The following is a 25,471-nucleotide window of genomic DNA, read 5'->3' on the forward strand; positions in this document are numbered from 1 at the left end:
AACTCTCCCCTAGTATCTCACCCAAACCTCTCTACACGCAGCCTAACCCTAGTGCCTGACCCTAACCCTCCCCTAGTATCTCACCCAAACCTCTCTACACGCAGCCTAACCCTAGTGCCTGACCCTAACCCTCCCCTAGTATCTCACCCAAACCTCTCTACACGCAGCCTAACCCTAACCCTCCCCTAGTATCTCACCCAAACCTCTCTACACGCAGCCTAACCCTAGTGCCTGACCCTAACCCTCCCCTAGTATCTGACCCCAACATCTCTACACGCAGCCTATCCCTAGTGCCGGACCCTAACCCTCCCCTAGTATCTCACCCAAACCTCTCTACACGCAGCCTATCCCTAGTGCCTGACCCTAACCCTCCCCTAGTATCTCACCTAAACCTCTCTACACGCAGCCTAACCCTAGTGCCTGACCCTAACCCTCCCCTAGTATCTCACCCAAACCTCTCTACACGCAGCCTATCCCTAGTGCCTGACCCTAACTCTCCCCTAGTATCTCACCCAAACCTCTCTACACGCAGCCTATCCCTAGTGCCTGACCCTAACCCTCCCCTAGTATCTCACCCAAACCTCTCTACACGCAGCCTATCCCTAGTGCCGGACCCTAACGCTCCCCTAGTATCTCACCCAAACCTCTCTACACGCAGCCTAACCCTAGTGCCGGACCCTAACCCTCCCCTAGTATCTCACCCAAACCTCTCTACACACAGCCTATCCCTAGTGCCTGACCCTAACCCTCACCTAGTATCTCACCCAAACCTCTCTTCACGCAGCCTAACCCTAGTGCCTGACCCTAACCTTCCCCTAGTATCTCACCCAAACCTCTCTACATGCAGCCTAACCCTAGTGCCTGACCCTAACCCTCCCCTAGTATCTCACCCAAACCTCTCTAAACGCAGCCTAACCCTAGTGCCTGACCCTAACCCTACCCTAGTATCTCACCCAAACCTCTCTACACGCAGCCTAACCCTAGTGCCTGACCCTAACCCTCCCCTAGTATCTCACCCAAACCTCTCCACACGCAGCCTAACCCTAGTGCCTGACCCTAACCTTCCCCTAGTATCTCACCCAAACCTCTCTACACGCAGCCTAACCCTAGTGCCTGACCCTAACCCTCCCCTAGTATCTCACCCAAACCTCTCTACACGCAGCCTATCCCTAGTGCCTGACCCTAACCCTCCCCTAGTATCTCACCCAAACCTCTCTACACGCAGCCTATCCCTAGGGCCTGACCCTAACCCTCCCCTAGTATCTCACCCAAACCTCTCTACACACAGCCTATCCCTAGTGCCTGACCCTAACCATCCCCTAGTATCTCACCCAAACCTCTCTACACGCAGCCTATCCCTAGTGCCTGACCCTAACCCTACCCTAGTATCTCACCCAAACCTCTCTTCACGCAGCCTATCCCTAGTGCCTGACCCTAACCCTCCCCTAGTATCTCACCCAAACCACTCTACACGCAGCCTAACCCTAGTGCCTGACCCTAACCCTCCCCTAGTATCTCACCCAAACCTCTCTACACGCAGCCTAACCCTAGTGCCTGACCCTAACCCTCCCCTAGTATCTCACCCAAACCTCTCTACACGCAGCCTATCCCTAGTGCCTGACCCTAACCCTCCGCTAGTATCTCACCCAAACCACTCTACACGCAGCCTATCCCTAGTGCCTGACCCTAACCCTCCCCTAGTATCTCACCCAAACCACTCTACACGCAGCCTATCCCTAGTGCCTGACCCTAACCCTCCCCTAGTATCTCACCCAAACCTCTCTACACGCAGCCTATCCCTAGTGCCGGACCCTAACCCTACCCTAGTATCTCACCCAAACCTCTCTACACGCAGCCTAACCCTACTGCCTGACCCTAACCCTCCCCTAGTATCTCACCCAAACCTCTCTACAGGCAGCCTATCCTTAGTGCCTGACCCTAACCCTCCCCTAGTATCTCACCCAAACCTCTCTACACGCAGCCTATCCCTAGTGCCTGACCCTAACCCTCCCCTAGTATCTCACCCAAACCTCTCTACACGCAGCCTATCCCTAGTGCCTGACCCTAACCCTCCCCTAGTATCTCACCCAAACCTCTCTACACACAGCCTATCCCTAGTGCCTGACCCTAACCCTCCCCTAGTATCTCACCCAAACCTCTCTACACGCAGCCTATCCCTAGTGCCTGACCCTAACCCTCCCCTAGTATCTCACCCAAACCACTCTACACGCAGCCTAACCCTAGTGCCTGACCCTAACCCTACCCTAGTATCTCACCCAAACCTCTCTACACGCAGCCTATCCCTAGTGCCTGACCCTAACCCTCCCCTAGTATCTCACCCAAACCTCTCTACACGCAGCCTATCCCTAGTGCCTGACCCTAACCCTCCCCTAGTATCTCACCCAAACCTCTCTACACACAGCCTATCCCTAGTGCCTGACCCTAACCCTCCCCTAGTATCTCACCCAAACCTCTCAACACACAGCCTATCCCTAGTGCCTGACCCTAACCCTACCCTAGTATCTCACCCAAACCTCTCTTCACGCAGCCTATCCCTAGTGCCTGACCCTAACCCTCCCCTAGTATCTCACCCAAACCACTCTACACGCAGCCTAACCCTAGTGCCTGACCCTAACCCTCCCCTAGTATCTCACCCAAACCTCTCTACACGCAGCCTAACCCTAGTGCCTGACCCTAACCCTCCCCTAGTATCTCACCCAAACCTCTCTACACGCAGCCTATCCCTAGTGCCTGACCCTAACCCTCCCCTAGTATCTCACCCAAACCTCTCTACACGCAGCCTATCCCTAGTGCCGGACCCTAACCCTCCCCTAGTATCTCACCCAAACCTCTCTACACGCAGCCTATCCCTAGTGCCTGACCCTAACCCTACCCTAGTATCTCACCCAAACCTCTCTACACGCAGCCTAACCTTAGTGCCTGACCCTAACCCTCCCCTAGTATCTCACCCAAACCTCTCTACACGCAGCCTAACCCTACTGCCTGACCCTAACCCTCCCCTAGTATCTCACCCAAACCTCTCTACACGCAGCCTATCCCTAGTGTCTGACCCTAACTCTCCCCTAGTATCTCACCCAAACCTCTCTACACACAGCCTATCCCTAGTGCCTGAGCCTAACCCTCCCCTAGTATCTCACCCAAACCACTCTACACGCAGCCTATCCCTAGTGCCTGACCCTAACCCTCCCCTAGTATCTCACCCAAACCTCTCTACACGCAGCCTATCCCTAGTGCCGGACCCTAACCCTACCCTAGTATCTCACCCAAACCTCTCTACACGCAGACTAACCCTACTGCCTGACCCTAACCCTCCCCTAGTATCTCACCCAAACCTCTCTACACGCAGCCTATCCCTAGTGCCTGACCCTAACCCTCCCCTAGTATCTCACCCAAACCTCTCTACACGCAGCCTATCCCTAGTGCCTGACCCTAACCCTCCCCTAGTATCTCACCCAAACCTCTCTACACGCAGCCTATCCCTAGTGCCTGACCCTAACCTTCCCCTAGTATCTCACCCAAACCTCTCTACACACAGCCTTTCCCTAGTGCCGGACCCTAACCCTCCCCTAGTATCTCACCCAAACCTCTCTACACGCAGCCTATCCCTAGTGCCTGACCCTAACCCTACCCTAGTATCTCACCCAAACCTCTCTTCACGCAGCCTAACCCTAGTGCCGGACCCTAACCCTCCCCTAGTATCTCACCCAAACCACTCTACACGCAGCCTATCCCTAGTGCCTGACCCTAACCCTCCCCCAGTATCTCACCTAAACCACTCTACACGCAGCCTATCCCTAGTGCCTGACCCTAACCCTCCCCTAGTATCTCACCCAAACCTCTCTACACGCAGCCTAACCCTACTGCCTGACCCTAACCCTCCCCTAGTATCTCACCCAAACCTCTCTACACGCAGCCTAACCCTACTGCCTGACCCTAACCCTCCCCTAGTATCTCACCCAAACCTCTCTACACGCAGCCTATCCCTAGTGCCTGACCCTAACCCTCCCCTAGTATCTCACCCAAACCTCTCTACACGCAGCCTATCCCTAGTGCCTGACCCTAACCTTCCCCTAGTATCTCACCCAAACCTCTCTACACGCAGCCTATCCCTAGTGCCGGACCCTAACCCTACCCTAGTATCTCACCCAAACCTCTCTACACGCAGCCTATCCCTAGTGCCTGACCCTAACCCTCCCCTAGTATCTCACCCAAACCTCTCTACACGCAGCCTATCCCTAGTGCCTGACCCTAACCTTCCCCTAGTATCTCACCCAAACCTCTCTACACGCAGCCTATCCCTAGTGCCTGACCCTAACCCTCCCCTAGTATCTCACCCAAACCTCTCTACATGCAGCCTATCCCTAGTGCCTGACCCTAACCTTCCCCTAGTATCTCACCCAAACCTCTCTACACGCAGCCTAACCCTAGTGCCTGACCCTATCCTTCCCCTAGTATCTCACCCAAACCTCTCTACACGCAGCCTAACCCTAGTGCCTGACCCTAACCTTCCCCTAGTATCTCACCCAAACCTCTCTACACGCAGCCTATCCCTAGTGCCTGACCCTAACCCTCCCCTAGTATCTCACCCAAACCTCTCTTCAATCAGCCTAACCCTAGTGCCTGACCCTTACCTTCCCCTAGTATCTCACCCAAACCTCTCTACACGCAGCCTAACCCTAGTGCCTGACCCTAACCCTACCCTAGTATCTCACCCAAACCTCTCTACACACAGCCTATCCCTAGTGCCTGACCCTAACTCTCCCCTAGTATCTCACCCAAACCTCTCTACACGCAGCCTAACCCTAGTGCCTGACCCTAACCCTACCCTAGTATCTCACCCAAACTACTCTACACGCAGCCTAACCCTAGTGCCTGACCCTAACCCTCCCCTAGTATCTCACCCAAACCTCTCTACACGCAGCCTATCCCTAGTGCCTGACCCTAACCCTCCCCTAGTATCTCACCCAAACCTCTCTACACGCAGCCTATCCCTAGTGCCGGACCCTAACCCTTCCCTAGTATCTCACCCAAACCTCTCTACACGCAGCCTAACCCTAGTGCCTGACCCTAACCTTCCCCTAGTATCTCACCCAAACCTCTCTACACGCAGCCTATCCCTAGTGCCTGACCCTAACCCTCCCCTAGTATCTCACCCAAACCTCTCTACACGCAGCCTATCCCTAGTGCCTGACCATAACCCTCCCCTAGTATCTCACCCAAACCTCTCTACACGCAGCCTATCCCTAGTGCCTGACCCTAACCTTCCCCTAGTATCTCACCCAAACCTCTCTACACGCAGCCTATCCCTAGTGCCTGACCCTAACCCTCCCCTAGTATCTCACCCAAACCTCTCTACATGCAGCCTATCCCTAGTGCCTGACCCTAAACCCTCCCCTAGTATCTCACCCAATCCTCTCTACACGCAGCCTATCCCTAGTGCCGGACCCTAACCCTCCCCTAGTATCTCACCCAAACCTCTCTACACGCAGCCTATCCCTAGTGCCGGACCCTAACCTTCCCCTAGTATCTCACCCAAACCTCTCTACACGCAGCCTATCCCTAGTGCCGGACCCTAACCCTCCCCTAGTATCTCACCCAAACCTCTCTACACGCAGCCTATCCCTAGTGCCTGACCCTAACCCTCCCCTAGTATCTCACCCAAACCTCTCTACACGCAGCCTATCCCTAGTGCCGGACCCTAACCCTCCACTGCCACAACCCAACGCTAAATCTGTTCCACTTTCCCTAGATTTCACATGTTGACATTCTGCAGATGCTGACATGACAGGTGTCGGCATTTTAACAATATCGACATTGTGATATCAACATAATCAATGTCAACATAATCACTTTATTCCCTCCATAAAATTCAAGGAAAAAAAATGCTTTATCTGGTAAGACATAAACACAGAGGAAAGCGCCTTTTCTATTGAATCTCCGTCTGGTTATGGCTTATGAATCGCCCCTCAGATAGCGCAGTCTGCCGTGTACCTGAGGGATCGCATCACACTTCACAGGTTTTCGGGAAGTGCCGTTTCGGCTATAGGCAATGCTGGGAAGCAATACACGGATAGTATGTGTCGGCCTGTCCCATGTGTGTGTGATGGGGGCCGAGACCCTCCCCAGAGCGGCAGTGAGCGTTCCCACTGTGGGGAAATGAACGTTCTGTAAACAAGTCCACTGAATTTGGTTTTGTGCAGGAAGATGTAACCGGGCAGAAACATTACGAGTCGCTTCTCTGAGTCTCACAGGAGTCGGGGAACATTCTGTCTTTCGCTGAGGAGCTGCCTGGGGGATTTCACCGCAACCCTGCCAGCATATGATACACACACATTTAAAGCAGCACCACCACATTGTCGCCTACCCAGCAGCCATGTTTGTGGGCGGGGCCATAGTGAATGAGAATACCGTACCGGCGTACAAGGAATCTCTAGTCAGCAACCAACAAACACTAGGTCCCTACTGACAATGAGAGGCTGGAGTGGGGGGAGCAGGTATTAAGTACCCAGGCTTGTTGATAGCTTAGCCATGCCCCCCTATTGATTAGCCCACACCCCCCATCATACCTGGTCCCAAAGCCACTCTCCTAGTTAATGCCTTAATAGAGTTCATTAAGATAAATGGGGTAATGCTTTTAGTAGGGTATAATTAAGGTGAAAAGGTTTTTAATTACAGCTCAGTGAGATAATGAGGTCATTAATGAATATTACTCTAGTTAATGGATGAGAGGGTAATCAATGATTAGGAAGAGGGAGATATTGATTTAAGGGTAAAATTATGTTGATCGGGGCTGATGTTGAAAAAGTTACGATGGTAAAAAAAAAAAAAAATTACCTGTTTTGTATGACGGTCTCAAAACCGGTCAATGTTTAATGTGGCAGACACAAAAATGTGCATTGCATTGTATAGCAGTGACACAAGTTCTCTCTGTATTGTATGATGGCCACTGGGATGCAATGTGTACTGTATGGCGGTCACTGAGTTCTGGCGGTATTGTCCTATGCTTTTTTTGTAGAGTGTGTGAGTGTATATGAGTGTGTGTATGCGCGCGCACACGTGTTGGGGGGGGTGTAGGGGACATTGAGGAAAAGTCAGGGGTAAGGCGTTAAGTAATTTGAATGCAAATTAAGTATTTAGGGGTGCCTCTTTTGCTTCCCCTGACTAAGCCACTGTACTGTACCCAACCATCAAGTCAGCATCTGCCACTCAACTGCTAAACCTATACAACTCTCTAGAAGAGAAGAATACCATCAATCGCAGAGCTCCGGAACATACGGATTAACCCTTTGTGCGCCAAAATATCCGCTAAGAAATACCAGCGTCGCTCACAGCGACCGTTCTTTTAGTATACATAAATACAAATATGGCTAAGTCCATTCATTGAAGTTTAATATTGCAACCCCCCCAAAAAAAGAACAGCGGCTGTGGGCGGCGCAGGACTTTTTAGCTGAGATTTTGAGGATCGCCAACAGCAACGTTTGGCACTCAAAGGGTTAAACCCAATACTTTCTAACACACATAGGGGGGTATATAATCTGGGTGACTATTTAAGATGGGGGAAATAGCAGCGCAGATCGACAGAATGGGCCCGACTGCTTTTAAAAGCAGTCGGGCCCGTTTTGTCGATTCCGGCCGTCAATTGTCGCGATCGCGGCCGAATATCGACAATCCACGGCCGTTTACGCAGACACGCCCCCTTTTCACCGATCGCGAAGTGGGACATTGAATCACGTCTGGCGATCTGCGGTCGAACAAAACAGGCCAGGGTCACGGCTGTCATGCCAGATCGAGTTTATGGGTACAATAGCCTCCGCTACATTGTACACGAGATTTAAGGATATATTCCCCTGAATTTGGAGGCGGTTCTCTGGACACCACGCGGTGTCCCGGTGTCCCTTTATAATGGACGGATGAGGGGGTGTTGCTGGGCAAACCTGTTCTAGTTAATGGGTCACTGTACGGTGAAAACCGCTCTGGAGAACCAGCCGCTGCCTCCGCAGCCAGCATGATTTCCCTGCGGATGCCTCAGAAATGTCCCAATTCTATGTGTTCAATCAGATGTCTACAAAGAATGGTGACTGACTCATTCTCCGAGGGCTCCTTGTCCCCAGCTTGTGCCCACGGAGCACCGTGTCCGACCATTGCATACTTTACAGGCTGGCCCCAATTAAACACCCGTGCGCAAAGCTGACGGATACTATTCACATGCCAGATCCTGCTGGAACCCTGGGCAGTTCCATTCTGCTCTCTACACGTGCCCCAGGTACACACAGCGACCTCCTGCTGGTGCCTCGGCGTGTCAGGATAATCGCACAAATAAATACAGGTTACTAGCAAAGTCATCTATTCAAGACCTGGCAAAGGAGGGCAGTCTGGGCGACATCTGATGAGCGACGCAGGGCTGCCGACCCACGCTCCGCAACAGCAGAAGGAAATGTATAACAGATGCAAAGTGATACGCAAGGGAAAAAATATCGACTGCTGATCTGAATGCACTCAAAGGGCAGATCTCAGTGCATAGGGGAGAATGGGGAGCCTGCAATCAGCGCAGGAGTTCATTTACGCATGACATTGGCAGTTTTGAGGCAGCGACAGTGTGAGGGCGATGAACCGCCCTGACTTGTGGGAGTTCCTGGGTACTGAGATTCGCAGTCATGCATACATGGTTTGGAGGTGTGCTCCTGCATGCAGCGCGGGGTCGGTGAAATTGCCGATGTAATAATAAGATCAATGGGTGGCGCAGGTTCCGCTTGCAGTTTGGCTTCTTTACTGTCGCCATGTTCATAATTTGTATTTGCTGGATGTATCTAAGAATAGGGTTAGGATGACGTTGGCCCAATTAGTCATCTGTATAAGGGGGTGGGGGGGATGGGTAATACTGAACTGTTTCTGTCTACGGGCACACTGTCATTACAGCTTGCCACCACCTGCTTTGGCGAGCAGAAATGTGCTTAAAGTAACCTGTTTGGGCACCTAAACGGCCCCACGTGCTGGAACTGAGCCAGCTCAGAAATGGTACAGAACATTCAGAACCTCCATACGTGCGCTGCGTGTAATTAGGTTCCGGATAACATCTACCTTGCACCCTGGAACCTCCATACGTGCGTAGGTTCCGGATAACATATACCATGCACTCCAGAGCCTCCATACGTGCGCTGAGTGTAAGTAGGTTCCGGATAACCTCTCCCATGCACTCCGGATCCTCCATACATGCGCTGAGTATAAGTAGGTTACAGATAACCTCTCCCATGCACTCCGGATCCTCCATACATGCGCTGAGTGTAAGTAGGTTCCGGATAACCTCCCTCATGCACTCCGGATCCTCCATATGTGCGCTGAGTGTAAGTATGTTCCAAAACACCTCTCCCAGGCACTCCAGAACCTCCTCCATGCGCTGAGTGTAAGTGGGTTCCGGATAACCTCCCTCATGCACTCCAGAACCTCCTCCATACACTGAGTGCAAGTAGGTTCTGGATCACCTCTCCCATGCACTCCAGAACCTCCTCCATGCGCTGAGTATAAGTATGTTCCGGATCACCTCTCCCAGGCACTCCAGAACCTCCATACATGTGCTGAGTATCTATGGGTAAAGGGATAACCTTCCTCATGCACTCCAGAACCTCCGTGATGAGTATAAGTAGCAACAGAGCGGAGATCAGGGCAATGCAACATGGCTGTATGGAGGTGCAAGGCTTAATTATCAGGGCCCGGTCTATGAGGGTAGGAACTGGCAGCTGCTCGCCTTTCCGCTAACCATTCCCTTTCACGGAATACGCTGGTGCTATAAATGTTACTAAAAGTAGATGTTCCCAGTCACTGGTCCCCCTCCTCCTGCTCCTCACCATCTGGCATGACACATGTGGATCCATTGCATACATGTGTAATTCACGTATGTCCATGTATATGTGTATCTGGCAGCTGTCAGTAGTGGGAGATGGCGCGCTGACTATCGGTGATCTCCCAGCCGTATTCTGTACAAGCAGAACTGTATCTCACACTCGCAGTCCATTAGCAAGAGCGCTCTGTGGAATTCCCACGCCAGTACTGTACAGGCCGGCCAAACACACACCAGTAAAACCCCCACAACTACAAAAGAAGGGTTCCAAGAAAAACAAGTGATGGATTTCAGTGGGATTTATCATCTCCCCACACAAAAATACATACAAAAAAAACAGTAATAAAATGCCCACTATAGCAACGCTTGCATCTAACCAGAGTGTACCCCAAAGATTATACCAGGATACGAGCTGGCTAATCACAGACCAGCAGAGGCAGCATGGGAACACACCCCTGCCACGTGCCACATAGAATGTGACACCCATGCTTCAGACAGAGTGACAGGGGGGGGGGGGGGGGGGGGGGTGTTTATAGAGCCAGAGAGGCCGCAATATTATACAATATCCATACACTGGGGGATATCCAATTATCCCTGAAGCAGTTTTGATTATTCAAAACAGACATCCCGATTATTTATGACCGATAGTGTTTATCGCGGTGTCCAATCAGAGGCCATTTCTAACCGTAGAAAATGGACCCGATTCCTGGTGTTATCACGGGTCCGGCAGCTACTTATGAGGGATTACGCTCAGCATGCCTGAGGCAGGGTGTAGCATAATCCCAGATAAATGCGGGTATTGAGAGATACAGATGCAGGCATCATGGCTAATTGGATAGCCCTGAGCTAACTAATTAACCCCACTGTTGGGCTGTAACGCTCAAGAAAGGGGGGAGGGGTATCATACTTAACGTATTGCGGCATCATTTAACATGAGTGCAACGCGGCCGGGCGCCGCCTCCAGTCTCCATGGAGAGGACTGGACATTCAGCGGTGAAGGAAAGGCATGAGCGAGGCAACGTTATGGCTGGCATAAAACGGGCAAATGCCAGTTTCAGGTAACGGTCAGAGAATATTTTATTGCCCTCCATCCAGTCTTTTTCTTAAGACACCCCTAGAAATTCTACAGAGACCCGCCATCCAAACATGACTGTAGATCAATTAACATTAATAATGCCATATAATAAATGGCTAGAGCTGATCCTCATCTCTGTGGGGGAATTAAAGTGTTTCGTACATCGGCACCACTGTCCGGGGGCGCTCAGCCGCCAGCGCTGAGATTATGGTTATGTTGGGCCGTTGTGTTGAGTGGTAACAACATAACACATGATATGAACTGGTAATGTAAGTGATAATGAGGGAGAATGTGGGTTTGTGGGTTCTATGAAAACCATAACACGTAGAGAAATAGTCTTTCTCAGAAATCTGAGACGGCGAGAGGAGTCCCAGCCCCCCCCCCCCCCCCCCCCTTGTCCTCTGGGGCAGGCCGTGTCACGGTGACCCTGGATCTCAGGATGAATAGATGTTAGACTAGGGTACAGCGATATACGCAGTATAAGTGCTGCATCTCCTGGAGTGCCTGCCCATTGTCACCCATTACAGAAGTACACTATGTCTCCAATATCACAGGATATAATGATACAAGCGTAACTAATAACAGTCACACATGCTAATGGTTTGGGGGCACAGGGGAACAGTTGAGACTTCTGCCAGTACAGACCAGTGATGCGTACGGCAGTCAGCCTGTATGCTCCCCCCCCCCCCCCTCTCCGTCCCCCCACCTACGCACTGCAACTGACAAGTCCTGAAAGATATTGCTACACGCACCTATGCATGGCATCACAGAACATACCAGACACCATGGCACCACAGCAATTACCAGATACCATGGCATCACAGCACAAACCGGTCACCATGGCATCACAGCACATACCGGTCACCATGGCATCACAACACACATCAGACACAATGGCATCACATCACTTACCAGGCAACCTGGCATCAGAGCATGTGCCAGACACAGTATCATCACAGCACATATTGAACATGATGGCATCACAGAACATACCAGACACCATGGCATCGCAGCACATACCAGACACCATGGCATCGCAGCACATACCAGAAACCATGGCATCACAGAACATACCAGACACCATGGCATCACAGCACATACAAGACACCATGGCATCACAGCACATACCAGAAACCATGGCATCACAGCACATACCAGACACCATGGCATCACAGCACATACCAGACACCATGGTACCACAGCACATACCAGACACAATGGCATCACAGAACATACCAGACACCATGGCATCACAGCACATACAAGACACCATGGCATCACAGCACATACCAGAAACCATGGCATCACAGCACATACCAGACAACATGGCATCACAGCACATATCAGACACCATGGCATCACAGCACATACCAGACACCATGGTACCACAGCACATACCAGACACAATGGCATCACAGAACATACCAGACACCATGGCATCACAGCACATACAAGACACCATGGCATCACAGCACATACCAGAAACCATGGCATCACAGCACATACCAGACACCATGGCATCACAGCACATACCAGACACCATGGTACCACAGCACATACCAGACACCATGGCATCACAGCACTTACCAGACACCATGGCATCACAGCACATACCAGACACCATGGTACCACAGCACATACCAGACACCATGGCATCACAGCACTTACCAGACACCATGGTACCACAGCACATACCAGACACCATAGTATCACAGAACATATCAGACACCATGGCACCACAGCACATACCAGACACCATGGCATCACAGCACATACCATACAACATGGCATCACAGCACATACCAGACACAATGGCATCACAGCACATACCAGACACCATAGTATCAGAGAACATATCAGACACCATGGCATCACAGCACATACCAGACACCATGGCATCACAGCACATACCAGACACAATGGCATCACAGCACATATCAGACACCATGGCATCACAGCACATACCAGACACCATAGTATCACAGCACATATCAGACACCATGGCATCACAGCACATACCAGACACAATGGCATCACAGCACATATCAGACACCATGGCATCACAGCACATATCAGACACCATGACATCACAGCACATACCAGACACAATGGCATCACAGCACTTACCAGACACCATGGTACCACAGCACATAACAGACACCATAGTATCACAGAACATATCAGACACCATGGCACCACAGCACATACCAGACACAATGGCATCACAGCACATATCAGACACCATGGCATTACAGCACATACCAGACACCATGGCATCACAGAACATATCAGACACCATGGCACCACAGCACATACCAGACACCATGGCATCACAGCACTTACCAGACACCATGGCATCACAGCACATACCACATGGCATCACAGCACATACCACACGGCATCACAGCACTTATTGCCAGCAGAGTACGGCTACTTCCCTCAGAACCATGCCTCGTCGTAGACTCTAGTCATCTTTCTTGGCTGCAAGATTCCCTGGACCATGGCACAAGGCTGAGTAACAGCGCTGGCAGGACGTCTCTGGCACACATCTCCTTAAAAATTGGCCTAAAACTCAACTCAATTAGTGTCGGTCTCTGACGAGTCTCAGCGCCTGGCACCAGCCCCATCTCTGCATTAATTCAGACATACAAGTTAAACCAGCCTCTAGCATGACCTAGCCTGGTACATGAACGCGCTGCCAACAACCGGACCAGGCCAGCGAGATCACAGCGCATCCGGCCATCATTACTGTATAGCTCAAATATAACATTTAGCTGGGATCTAATGTGCAAAGATAACATGGAACATGGTGGGAGATAACCCCTTCCATAAACACTGATCGCTGCATTCGCTCGCCCCCTAAACGCTCATGAAACGGATTGCACAATGCAATCTTCATTTTTCTGTAGGGCCGGGCGATGTAGTCACCAGACTGCGCCGCAAGACAGAACTGCACCACTGACATGCCATGATATAAATACAAAATAAAAAAACACATCTATCTCTCTATACTGAAGAAGGACCTCACCTTGACAAGCAGCTCGTAACGTGGGATCCTTTGCACGGGTTTGATCATGAGGTCAGCCAGACCCTGTTTCTCCTTGTTTTCTCTTGTGCATTGCTGTAAAACAGAGAGAGAATATAACATAATGGTGGTAAGGTACAGTAAGGGAGATTGCTAAGACTCATCAGGGAGTTGGGGAGATCGCTGCTATTTCAGGAGTCTCCCTTACAAGAAGGGAGAGTTGGACTGAAACGGTCCATAGAGTTCTTGTGAAAACTGGAGAAGGGTCTGTGGGTGTGGCCAATGCTGTATGGGCGGGGCGTGTACAACCCCTACTCTTGTCAGCACCAGGGGCAGGTGATCTAAGACTTGGAGAGGAAAAAAATTGGAAAAAATGGAGAGAGACAAAGTACTAGCCAATGTTACAGGCTCTGCTTGAAAAATTATAGGAGCAGTAACAGTGCAGGTTATACGACATATAAGGGTGTGAAACAGAAAAACAGAATGCCCCACCTACCCCCCCCCCCCCCCGGCCCCGGGCAGATCTGGTTTCCCCCATTTGCGGTGTAACGAAGTTAAGTCGCTGCATCGCCGCCACACACCTGTAAACAATGAGCGAGGCCAGACAATATTTTCCAGATGTAATGGGATAATATTGCCAACAATACAATTAGGCGTAATAAAACTATCCAGACATCTCGCAGACGATATGTGTAACAATAAATAGGCCATTCACGGCGTCTGGGACTTCTGCGCACTGATGTCAGCAGACGGGAGCAGTCACTGCAGTCGGCCGCGCTGTGGTACAGTATATAGGGATGTGCATTACCGGGTGGCCCCTACGTAATGTATACACGGCATCGGGATTATACATGTACCATCCCAGCGTTTGCACCGCACGATGCACAAATGTACAGCCGTGCGTAGGGCCTGATTCAGAGACGGTAACAAGGCCAAACCTACCTCTAGGAACTTCATAAATGCCGGTCTGGCCTCCTTCGCCACACGTACCGCGTCCTTGGCGTTGAGGAAGTTATCAATGTAGGCGGAGTAGATGGTCACCAGGATTTCCTTGGAGAACTGCAATAGACGGGAAACATGATTTAGATGACAGAGGCAACAGGCAAGTGGTGATGTTACCCATGGCAACCAATCACATCATAGCGATAATTTCTCTATTGAATTCTAGAAAACGATGGACGGAATGTGATTGGTTGCTAAGGGCAACATCACTTGTTTAATGCTTTAGAAGCTTTAGTAAATCCAGCCCTCGGAGTCTGATCACAGAACACATTCACAAGTGAGGTCCCCACTTCTGACACCATCTATCGCAGACCTGGCGTTCAGGGAACAGCCTAATAAAGCTGAGATTTAAGTTAGTTAAATGAATGTAGGAGTTCTGGGCTCTGGTCAGATTAGAATTCATCTGTCCAGCAATGCTAACCACTGTGCCACTGTGCATCTCCGGCAGATTATTGCAGAGGTGGTGCCGGCACAGCAGTACGCAGCTGCGGCCATCAGATAAATACGGACGGCACAGCCGTACACAGATGCGGTCCGGCACAGCCGTACACAGATGCGGTCCGGCACAGCCGTACACAGATGCGGTCCGGCACAGCCGTACACAGATGCGGTCCGGCACAGCCGTACACAGATGCGGTCCGGCACAGCCGTACACAGATGCGGTCCGGCACAGCAGAACACAGATGCGGTCTGGCACCCCAAGTTATGAATTGGCTGTGAGCATATTTCCCAATTTTCTGACCACGTGCGACATTTAATGCTGGTACTAAACTGTGGGCAACATGGAAAAATCAGACACTGACCTTTCAGTGTTATCACATTTTACCTTGCGAAAGCGTTTGGAAGGCACTAATTTTAGACTGTGTGACGCAAAGGCCTATGTACGAGATGCTTAATCTTCACAATATAAATGTATCTCTGCAAAACTGCTGTCATTCATGGTGCCCTGCAGGGAGAGACGCTATATGTTCTAAACAAAGACTTATAAGGTGCGTTCCACTGGGGTCAGAGACTCTTTACTTCCTGTGCGTCTGCTAAGTGCTCATTGTGGAGGTGGGCAGGGTAAGAGTGACCTGTAGCGTATCACATTATCAGCATGCGTTGTGCAATGCAGAGGGAGGGACGTACTACGCATACGCGCTATTAGCGTCGGCATGTAGCTAGGAACGCAAATAAAATCGCACAGGAAAGCTCACTTCTAAGGGTATAAAAGCTCCGGAATGTATTGCTTTCCAAGGAAATGAAGGTGGTGGGTATCCACAGACTGAGAGTTATATAGTGGGAGGAGCAGGGTCCCCAGCAGCACAGAGTATATCAGGAGATCAGTGATGTGTCAGTGAGGGCAGGGCAGCAGGTGACAGGGGCAGTGACATGATGTGAGGAGGGGAATGGAGGCAGCAGCCACAGACAGAGTTATATAGTGGAAGAAGCAGGGTCCCCAGCAGCACAGAGTATATCAGGAGATGGGTGATATGTCAGTGAGGACAGGGTGCATGTGACAGGGGCAGTGACATGATGTGAGGAGGGGAATGGGGGCAGCAGGAAGCCACAGACTGAGAGTTATATAGTGGGAGGAGCAGGGTCCCCAGCAGCACAGAGTATATCAGGAGATTATTGATGTACTGTATCAGTGAGGACAGGGCTACATGTGAGGAGGGGAATGGAGGCAGTGGTGGTAGGAGCAGAGCCCCAGCAGCACAGAGTATATCAGGAGATTACTGCCCCAACTCAGGGGTTAAAAGGGCACCTGAGAACATACACATTACTAGGAGGAACAAGTTGAGGATGACAATAGCCTGCACTGTGTGTACACCGTTTAGGATTATTGTGACAGATATTTGCTGTGTCTGTGTCTCCTAGCCCAGGGATCAGAGGTCACTGCTACTTACGGACTCCACCAGGATGTCCCCCACAGTCTGGATCTCCGGCCAGTTCTGTACACAGTAATGAACCTGCTCCAGGAACTGCTCGTGATGTTCCAGCAGCTCCGGTATCTGGTCAAAGATTTCATCCACCAGGGACGGGTCGCAGAGGATGGTGTTCTCAGGCTGCTTCAGAGGCTTCACGTAACCCTACGGTAGGGAGAGACGGGTGTTATACACCAGCGGTCACCGCGAGGCCGACACATCCTGACATCTGTATCTCTTCTATAACAATACCGCCTGTATCATACACTATAGCGGGGGCCCTGGAAACAGGACGTATAACATTCACACACATACATGACAGGGAGAGGATGCTAGAAGCTTGTAGGACATGTTAGATCCCTATCTTATAGGCGCTATTACCTGAGATATACAAATATAGGGACTGTGTAATTCCCCTGTCTATAATACCTGTGGGATAGAGGAACATATTAGCGACATAATGTTACCAGTGAGAACCGTTGTGGTATATTAGATCTACAGTGTCCTAAGGACAAGTGGGACCCGTTTGCCCTTGAGCTCCCCGAGAGGCTCGCTTACCATTTGGCACGTGATGTGCAATTTTTACATGCATTCTCTCAGCCAATCAACGGCTTCCATATGATTGGCTGAGAGAATTCTTTCAGCCAATCAGCTTCCGGACAGTATTTTCAAAGTACTTTGTTTAAATTCAGCAGCGCTTCACGCACCGCCACCCGGCAAACGCTGCTACCACCTCCCAGCCGCTGCTTGGACCTGCTGGCCGGACCCCCGCTCCTGCACATAGGTGTGTGGAACACACCTAGGATAGGACCCAACACATTGTGCCAATGATGGGTCCCATCTGCAGCAGGTTCAATCTGTAGGGTCTGACCCGGTCGGAGGAGATGTCAAACACATCCGACTTGGCCACTTTTCACCAGATTTCTCGGCCCGATCCGCCGGAATCGGGCTAAATTGGCCCAAATCGGATAAGTGTATGGGCAAGTCAACAACTATTGGTCGACATGGTCAACATGAAAAAGTTTGACTAAGGTTGACGAGTTTTTCATGGTTTTTGGTGTCTATGTCGTCATGGACACTGTGTGAGTTTACCATGTCCCCTCGCCAGGCTTCGGGCACACTGCCTCGCTGCGCCCACCACCCTATTATAGTCCTTCTCTATGGCCACCTTGATGGTAAAGTACAAACAAGTCTATTTTATACAAAAATATCATGAAAAACTCACATCGACTCTTAACTGTCAACCTTTTAGCCATGTCAAACTTAACTGTCGACCTTTTGATTGTGGACCAAGAAACGGTAGATTTAATGACTGGATGCACAATGATTTGCTTATCTAGGTATTTAAAAAAAAATTTAACTCTTGCAACACTTGATGCAATGGGGCAATGGGAGGGGGGGGGATTCTTGGCTGGGCTGGTTTGTGGTTGTCCTGCACCCCAGACACAAACCCCAAAGTATTAGGGACCTGCTCAACAGAAATTACCTCAATGCAGGCCATCCTCCACTCTCCCGGGACTCTAGGGTGAGCATTAAAGAAAGGGCATTAAAGAAAGGCCTTGATGATGTGATTTAAAGCCAATTGCATAACCATGGCTCCTCCCCTTTGCTCCCCTCCCAATTGCATAACCATGGCTCCTCCCCTTTGCTCCCCTTCCAATTGCATAACCATGGCTCCTCCCCTTTGCTGTCATTCGTGGCCCTGGACAGTGGAGGTGCGGCAACAGTGACTTGAAGAATTGTGCCAATCAGTGGAGGCTCCACAGAAGGGGCTGCAGCACAGTTTGTAATTAAAAAAGGGAAGCCACACCCACTGCCACCAACTGCCAATCCTAACTGGCTCCCTGGCAGTGGCTGCAGCTCCCCTATTTGAATTTTGAAAAGTGATGCAGCCGCTCTGAAGCTAACCCAGTGCTTTTCCCGCTTGGACTTCCCTCCAAGACCTCCCTGGAGGAGAGGTCCATGAAGTAGATAATTGTGTTGAAACGAAGGCATTGGTGGGAGCAGGCCAAATGAAAACGGTATCGAAAAATAAATATAAATGTACAATCCAAGGAATTCAGAACTGTAGGCCGCACAGAGTACACAGACCGAGCGTGCATGGTAACTGGCAAGGACTCGCTTATTTAAACACATTAAACCTTCATTTATTCATCCTCAGTTCTGTCATGTTTCTGACAGGAATGTAGATTTCCTCTACAGATAACGCCGCCGCCAACCGCCGGACCAGCTGTGCCCGCGACACGCGCAGCAGACACGTTCTGGGGAAGGCGTAAGAAATACATACACAGGAACATTAAGACGAAAGGCTCTGGCGGCTTCCCTCGGGTATTTTCCCAGAGCCCTGCCAGACGCGGAGCAATGTCAGGGCATACTGCTCTGCTGCCTGCACGCAGCACATGCTGAATCAGTATTCCTGTGCTCCGCAGGCCTCCCTGGTGTACGCAGTGGCGGCTGGGTAGAGTCTGCATACTCATTAATGTCGCTGCCACCCGCGTGTCTAGGTGACGGGAGACTATTTACCATTTCTGATCTCCTTAAACCCTAACAGTGCTCTGATTTTTAATGAAGCTCTTTGCAGACATAATTCTTATTAATTAGATGGAGTGGGTGTAGAAAATCAATTTCTGCCTTTACAGAGCAGAGAGTTTGCAGTGGAGATGACAACAGGCAGCGCGCCAGACTGCAGGCCTCAGGAAGTCATTATACCCGGCTCTACACAAAGATTTCCTGCGGTAATGAAAACAGCGCTGATGAGAACGCCAGCACGGGCAGATAACTCGCATCCTCCCGGCTTCGCTAGGCGTCAAAGCTTTCCTTCATACTGTTTATTGTATCCGCTAATATGGCGCCTTAAAGGGGATGGGTCGTGAAAAATAAAAAACATTTAAAAAAGTATTGTTTGGTGAAATATCCACCCAAAAAAAAAAATACATTAATATGCGGAATTATCTACAACTTGAATTCCCTTGCAATCACATTAGCATAAATCCGCCTACTGCGTGTGAGTCACTGACCAGTCATCATATAAATTGTGAAAGCCCACTATTGTTGACATGGTTCGAAATATTAAGAATGTCGACACCATAGTATCAACGTGGCTTTTTTAAAGTTGTTATGTTCAGGGCAACAGCAAGAGTAATAGTAAAGTTTAGGGTATAAGGGTGTAGGCTTAGGATAAATAAACAAAATACCCCCAAAACTTTATGTCGACATAATGGTGTCGACATTATGAACAAGCAATTTTAACTATTTTATAGTTTATGTGTGTACATTTTTTCCTATTGACATAACTCCCACCTAGACAGTCTGAATGTCGACATTAAGAATCTGTCGACATTTGAGGTTCTAATGTCTTTTTGTGTGGGTCAATCTCAACGCTGCCTGTAATATTGCGGCCAACGAAATAGACATGCTTTGCTTTACGGTTTTAGCTTTTTGCCCTACATGCAGTGACCATCCTAATTATGGTGCAGTATAAAAATTTTAACCCAATTAGGTTTTTAACAATAATTAATTTGCCAATGCTTGTGTAAAGTATTGCTTCATTCCAACTACCCTGTAACAAATGCTTTGGCACGGTGTCCCAAACATCATCAGTTTTAGGGACTCCCTCCAGCACACATTATCTTACAGGAATCTTTAGGTTACAGTTACCAACAACACTGTGACCTCATTCTCTGTTTTCAGTAAAGAATCCCACCCTGGCATTTGGTATAAAGGAGGTTTGGGCTGTATGGCAGCTGCAGAGGTTTCGGCAAAGTACATGAGAACTAAACAGTCTGGGTCTGAGCGGGGAGGAGAACGTCTGACTTGACCTGAGATAATCCCGGTGGCAGATTCTCTTCTGGAACCCGGCTGCACTGAGAATCCAACTGAACGCCGCAGTCCACCGTCCATATTATCAAAGCGGTACAAGGGGTTATGGGGGTAGTGGTACATATATTCCCAGGTGCACATTTCAGAATCGGTGGGTACGTCAGTGTGTTACACGTACACATACAGATGGGTCCTCATACACCTAGCCACAATACACCACACAGTGCGAGAGACGCCAGGTCCTGCGAGACCCACGTAGTGACTGAAAATGCATCTTAGTCACTACGTAATGTGACTAAGGGCCTTATTCTGGTTCACTCTTTCTGACAAAATCCTTCTTAGAAGAACAAAACCATGTGCACTGCAGGTGGGGCAGATGTAACTTGTGCAGAGAGAATTAGATTTGGGTGGAGTTTTACTTCAAAGTGAGATCTATATTGCAGTGTAAAAATAAAGCAGCCAGTATTTACCCTGCACAGAAACAAAATAACTCACCCAAATCTAATTCTCTCTGCACATTTTACATCTGCCCCCCTGCAGTGCACATGGTTTTGTCCTTCTAAAAAGGATTTTGTCAGAAAGAGTGAACTAGAATAAGGCCCTAAGTGACACCAGGAGACTGTGCTAAGTAACTGGATATATGACACTTGTATGCTGATACCTCTTTCACACCGCACAAATAACCTGGGTTGTTGGGGGTGTGAAAGGGCCTTTTGAAAAATCCTTGGTCCGGCAATCCGGCGATCTGACCCGGGTTAAAAGAAGGGTTTCACCCGGGACGGACTCAGGTTGCTGGGCAGTGTGAACAGGTAACCTGGGTTGAGCAACCAAAGTCCTGTTCACTGCTATCCTTAGTGCTGCCTCCGCCCCGCCCCTCGGATGATGTCAGCAGCCCAGCAATAAGCCCGGGTGCGATGTGAAAGTAGTATAGTCTGTAGACAGAGTATAACGGAACTTGTATTGGGGAACGGCCATGGCCACTACATTGTAGCACTTCATTTACGGAATCCGGATGTTAGGTCTAGTGTCTAGGTCAACACCAATAGGTCGATACGGACAAAAGAGCCGTCATGCATTCGATCAACACGAGTAAAAGGACGACATTACAATGGTCGACGGGACTTTTTTATATTTTGAGACTTTTCCACACTTTCAACATCCATGAAGAGCAAAGTGCTACACGGATCGGTTGTTCATGTCAACAGGTGTCGACAGTGAGAAGAAAAAGTAAAAAAAAAAAAAACGTATGGTGTCCTTCATGTGTCAAACTATTCGCTTGTGTCAACCGAGTGCATGTCGACATTTTTGTCAGCCCATAGCAACCAATCAGATTCCACTTCTTATTTAGTTAGCACCTTCTAGAACACACCCGGCGAACCTGTGGCTGGGGTGAAACTACAAGTCCCAGCATGACTTGCCACAGTTTTGCTATTAGAGAATGCTAAAGCTGTGGCAAGGCATGATGGGATTTGTAGTTTCACAACAGCTGGAGGGTCATATGTTGGCCAGGCATGTTCTAGAAGATGATACATAGAATCTGATTGGTTGTTAGGGGATGCCAGGCCGATACTCAGCAGAACCAAGAAACAGCAGCAGCGATCGCAGATCCTCCGATAACTGTCCATCTGAACAACCCTATGGTCACAGAGAGTGCCTGCAGGAACCGAAAGGCTGGCACCATGCTTTCTTACATACAGGATTGCAGTTGTAGGCCGCCATACGCCCTGGCACGCCGACACCGTAATACCGAGAGGCTGGCACCATGCTTTCTTACATACAGGATAGCAGTTGTAGGCCGCCATACGCCCTGGCACGCCGACACCGTAATACCGAGAGGCTGGCACCATGCTTTCTTACATACAGGATAGCAGTTGTAGGCCGCCATACGCCCTGGCACGCCGACACCGTAATACCGAGAGGCTGGCACCATGCTTTCTTACATACAGGATTGCAGTTGTAGGCCGCCATACGCCCTGGCACGCCGACACCGTAATACCGAGAAAAGTAGAACGTTGTATTTTACAGCGTTAATGAGGATTTCTCTCTCCTGGAACAGAAGCAGACACTTACTGGTAGCTGCTATGGCTGTACCTCCCACACCCGCATTATCACCGTCTGGTTCCCAGGATTAGGCTGACACCTCAGCGCTGATGTAAGGCCGTCAGTACAAGACCACCCTGGAGATATCAGTGTCAGGGATGGAGGGAATGCTAATGCTGCATACTGGTGTGGCTTGTGATACCCACCAGCTGTGGAACTACAAGTCCCAGCAGGGTTAGTGTAATATTTATGGTGTTATGGGGATGGGAGAGGTCTTATATCTTAGGGAATTTTGTTTCCACTATGGCAGAATCACAGGGCAGTTTTGTGTGCCCCATTCAGCCATCAGAGCATTAGGTACAGTATGCACACATTGCTATTCCCACAGCATGTACTATGGACTAATGGAGCATGTTTATTTGTACACGGAATTGGAAGCGACCAACATTTCCAGTGGCAGCGGGATGTGACCAGCATTTCCAGTGGCAGCGGGACGTTACCAGCATTTCTAGTGGCAGCGGGACGTGACCAGCATTTCCAGTGGCAGCGGGACGTGACCAGCATTTCCAGTGGCAGCGGGACGTGACCAGCATTTCCAGTGGCAGCTGGATGTGACCAGCATTTCCAGTGGCAGCTGGATGTGACCAGCATTTCCAGTGACAGCGGGATGTGATCATTATTTCCAGTGGCAGTGCAATGTGACCAGTATTTCCAGTGTCAGCGCAATGTGACCAGTATTTCCAGTGGCAGCGGGGAGTAATCAGTATTTACAGTGACAGCGCGATGTGATCAGTATTTCCAGTGGCAGCGGGGAGTAATCAGTATTTCCAGTGGCAGCGCGATGTGACCAGTATTTCCAGTGGCAGCGCGATGTGACCAGTATTTCCAGTGGCAGCGCGATGTGACCAGTATTTCCAGTGGCAGCGCGATGTGATCAGTATTTCCAGTGGCAGCGGGATGTGACCAGTATTTCCAGTGGCAGCGGGATGTGACCAGTATTTCCAGTGGCAGCGGGGAGTAATCAGTATTTCCAGTGGCAGCGCAATGTGACCATTATTTCCAGTGGCAGCGCAATGTGACCAGTATTTCCTGTGGCAGCGCAATGTGACCAGTATTTCCAGTGGCAGCGCAATGTGACCAGTATTTCCAGTGGCAGTGCAATGTGACCAGTATTTCCAGTGGCAGCGCAATGTGACCAGTATTTCCAGTGCCAGCGCAATGTGACCAACATTTCCAGAGGTAGCGCAATGTGACCAGTATTTCCAGTGGCAGAGGGGAGTGACCAGTATTTCCAGTGACAGCGCAATGTGACCAGTATTTCCAGTGGCAGCGCGATGTCACCAGTATTTCCAGTGGCAGCGCAATGTCACCAGTATTTCCAGTGGCAGCGCAATGTGACCAACATTTCCAGAGGTAGCGCAATGTCACCAGTATTTCCAGTGGCAGCGCAATGTGACCAACATTTCCAGAGGTAGCGCAATGTGACCAACATTTCCAGAGGTAGCGCAATGTGACCAGTATTTCCAGGGGCAGAGGGGAGTGACCAGTATTCCAGTGACAGCGCAATGTGACCAGTATTTCCAGTGGCAGCGCAATGTGACCAGTATTTCCAGTGGCAGCGCAATGTGACCAGTATTTCCAGTGGCAGCGCAATGTGACCAACATTTCCAGAGGTAGCGCAATGTGACCAGTATTTCCAGTGGCAGAGGGGAGTGACCAGTATTTCCAGTGACAGCGCAATGTGACCAGTATTTCCAGTGGCAGCGCGATGTCACCAGTATTTCCAGTGGCAGCGCAATGTGACCAGTATTTCCAGTGGCAGCGCAATGTGACCAGTATTTCCAGTGGCAGCGCAATGTGAGCAGTATTTCCAGTGGCAGCGCAATGTGACCAACATTTCCAGTGGCAGCGCAATGTGACCAACATTTCCAGAGGTAGCGCAATGTGACCAGTATTTCCAGTGGCAGAGGGGAGTGACCAGTATTTCCAGTGGCAGCGCAATGTGACCAGTATTTCCAGTGGCAGCGGGATGTGACCAGCATTTCCAGTGGCAGCGCGATGTCACCAGTATTTCCAGAGGTAGCAGGGAGTGACCGTCATTTCCCCCTGGAGATTGCTTTGTCTGCAGAGACGGCCCCTACAAGGTGACAGGGGCCAGATGCTGCACGTATTGTTACAGAGCAATGTTTTCACCAATGATTCTTCCTCAATATTCATATAAAAATCTATGTTTGGGGTCACTTTTGAGCCGAATTTGGGCATGCAAGGGTTAATTAATGCATATAAAAAGCACTTTCCTCTTCATTTCATGATGCAAGGTATTACAGCACCTCACCGTTCCTGCCGTGTAAATGGCGGCTACGAGATTACGTCGTGTGTATTACGCTCCTGAATGTAACACACTTTGTGGTTCATTATAGCACAATAGTCAGACACTCAGGGTGAAATACACTTCACGGGTCATGTTGCTATGGGCAACCAATCACATCCTGTGTACTATCTTCTAGAGCAGTGTTATTCAACCACTGTGCCGTGGCACACTAGTGTGCCTTGAGCTGTTCTCAGGTGTGCCGCCAGATCTAGAGATGCCCAAACCAGTTTACAGCCACCACCAGTTCAACTGTTATTTACCGGTTCCTTCTTTCATGTAAAGGGTCAATGTATTTTATTTTTGCTACCTGTGGGGACCAGTGTGATTGTTTTTTGTTTTTTTTTAATGGGGGCCAATAGGTTTTTTTTTTTTTTTT

General features: G+C 49.9%; 1 protein-coding gene across 2 annotated transcripts in view; it reads right to left on the reverse strand.

Moving 5' to 3' along the window:
* ARHGEF17 (Rho guanine nucleotide exchange factor 17) overlaps nucleotides 1-25,471 on the reverse strand; it is a 184,261-nt gene that overhangs the window by 52,063 nt on the left and 106,727 nt on the right. For both annotated transcript variants that reach the window (XM_083170381.1, XM_083170379.1), the window contains exons 4-6: nucleotides 16,848-17,030; nucleotides 14,899-15,015; nucleotides 13,960-14,052 (exon numbers count right to left, since the gene is read on the reverse strand). In XM_083170381.1, the coding sequence (XP_083026507.1) occupies nucleotides 13,960-14,052; nucleotides 14,899-15,015; nucleotides 16,848-17,030 (393 nt within the window). The remainder of the gene's footprint in view (nucleotides 1-13,959; nucleotides 14,053-14,898; nucleotides 15,016-16,847; nucleotides 17,031-25,471) is intronic.

This window comes from Crinia signifera, chromosome 2 (genome assembly GCF_055691185.1).
Source record: "Crinia signifera chromosome 2, ASM5569118v1, whole genome shotgun sequence".
Classification (NCBI taxonomy): Eukaryota; Metazoa; Chordata; class Amphibia; order Anura; family Myobatrachidae; genus Crinia; species Crinia signifera.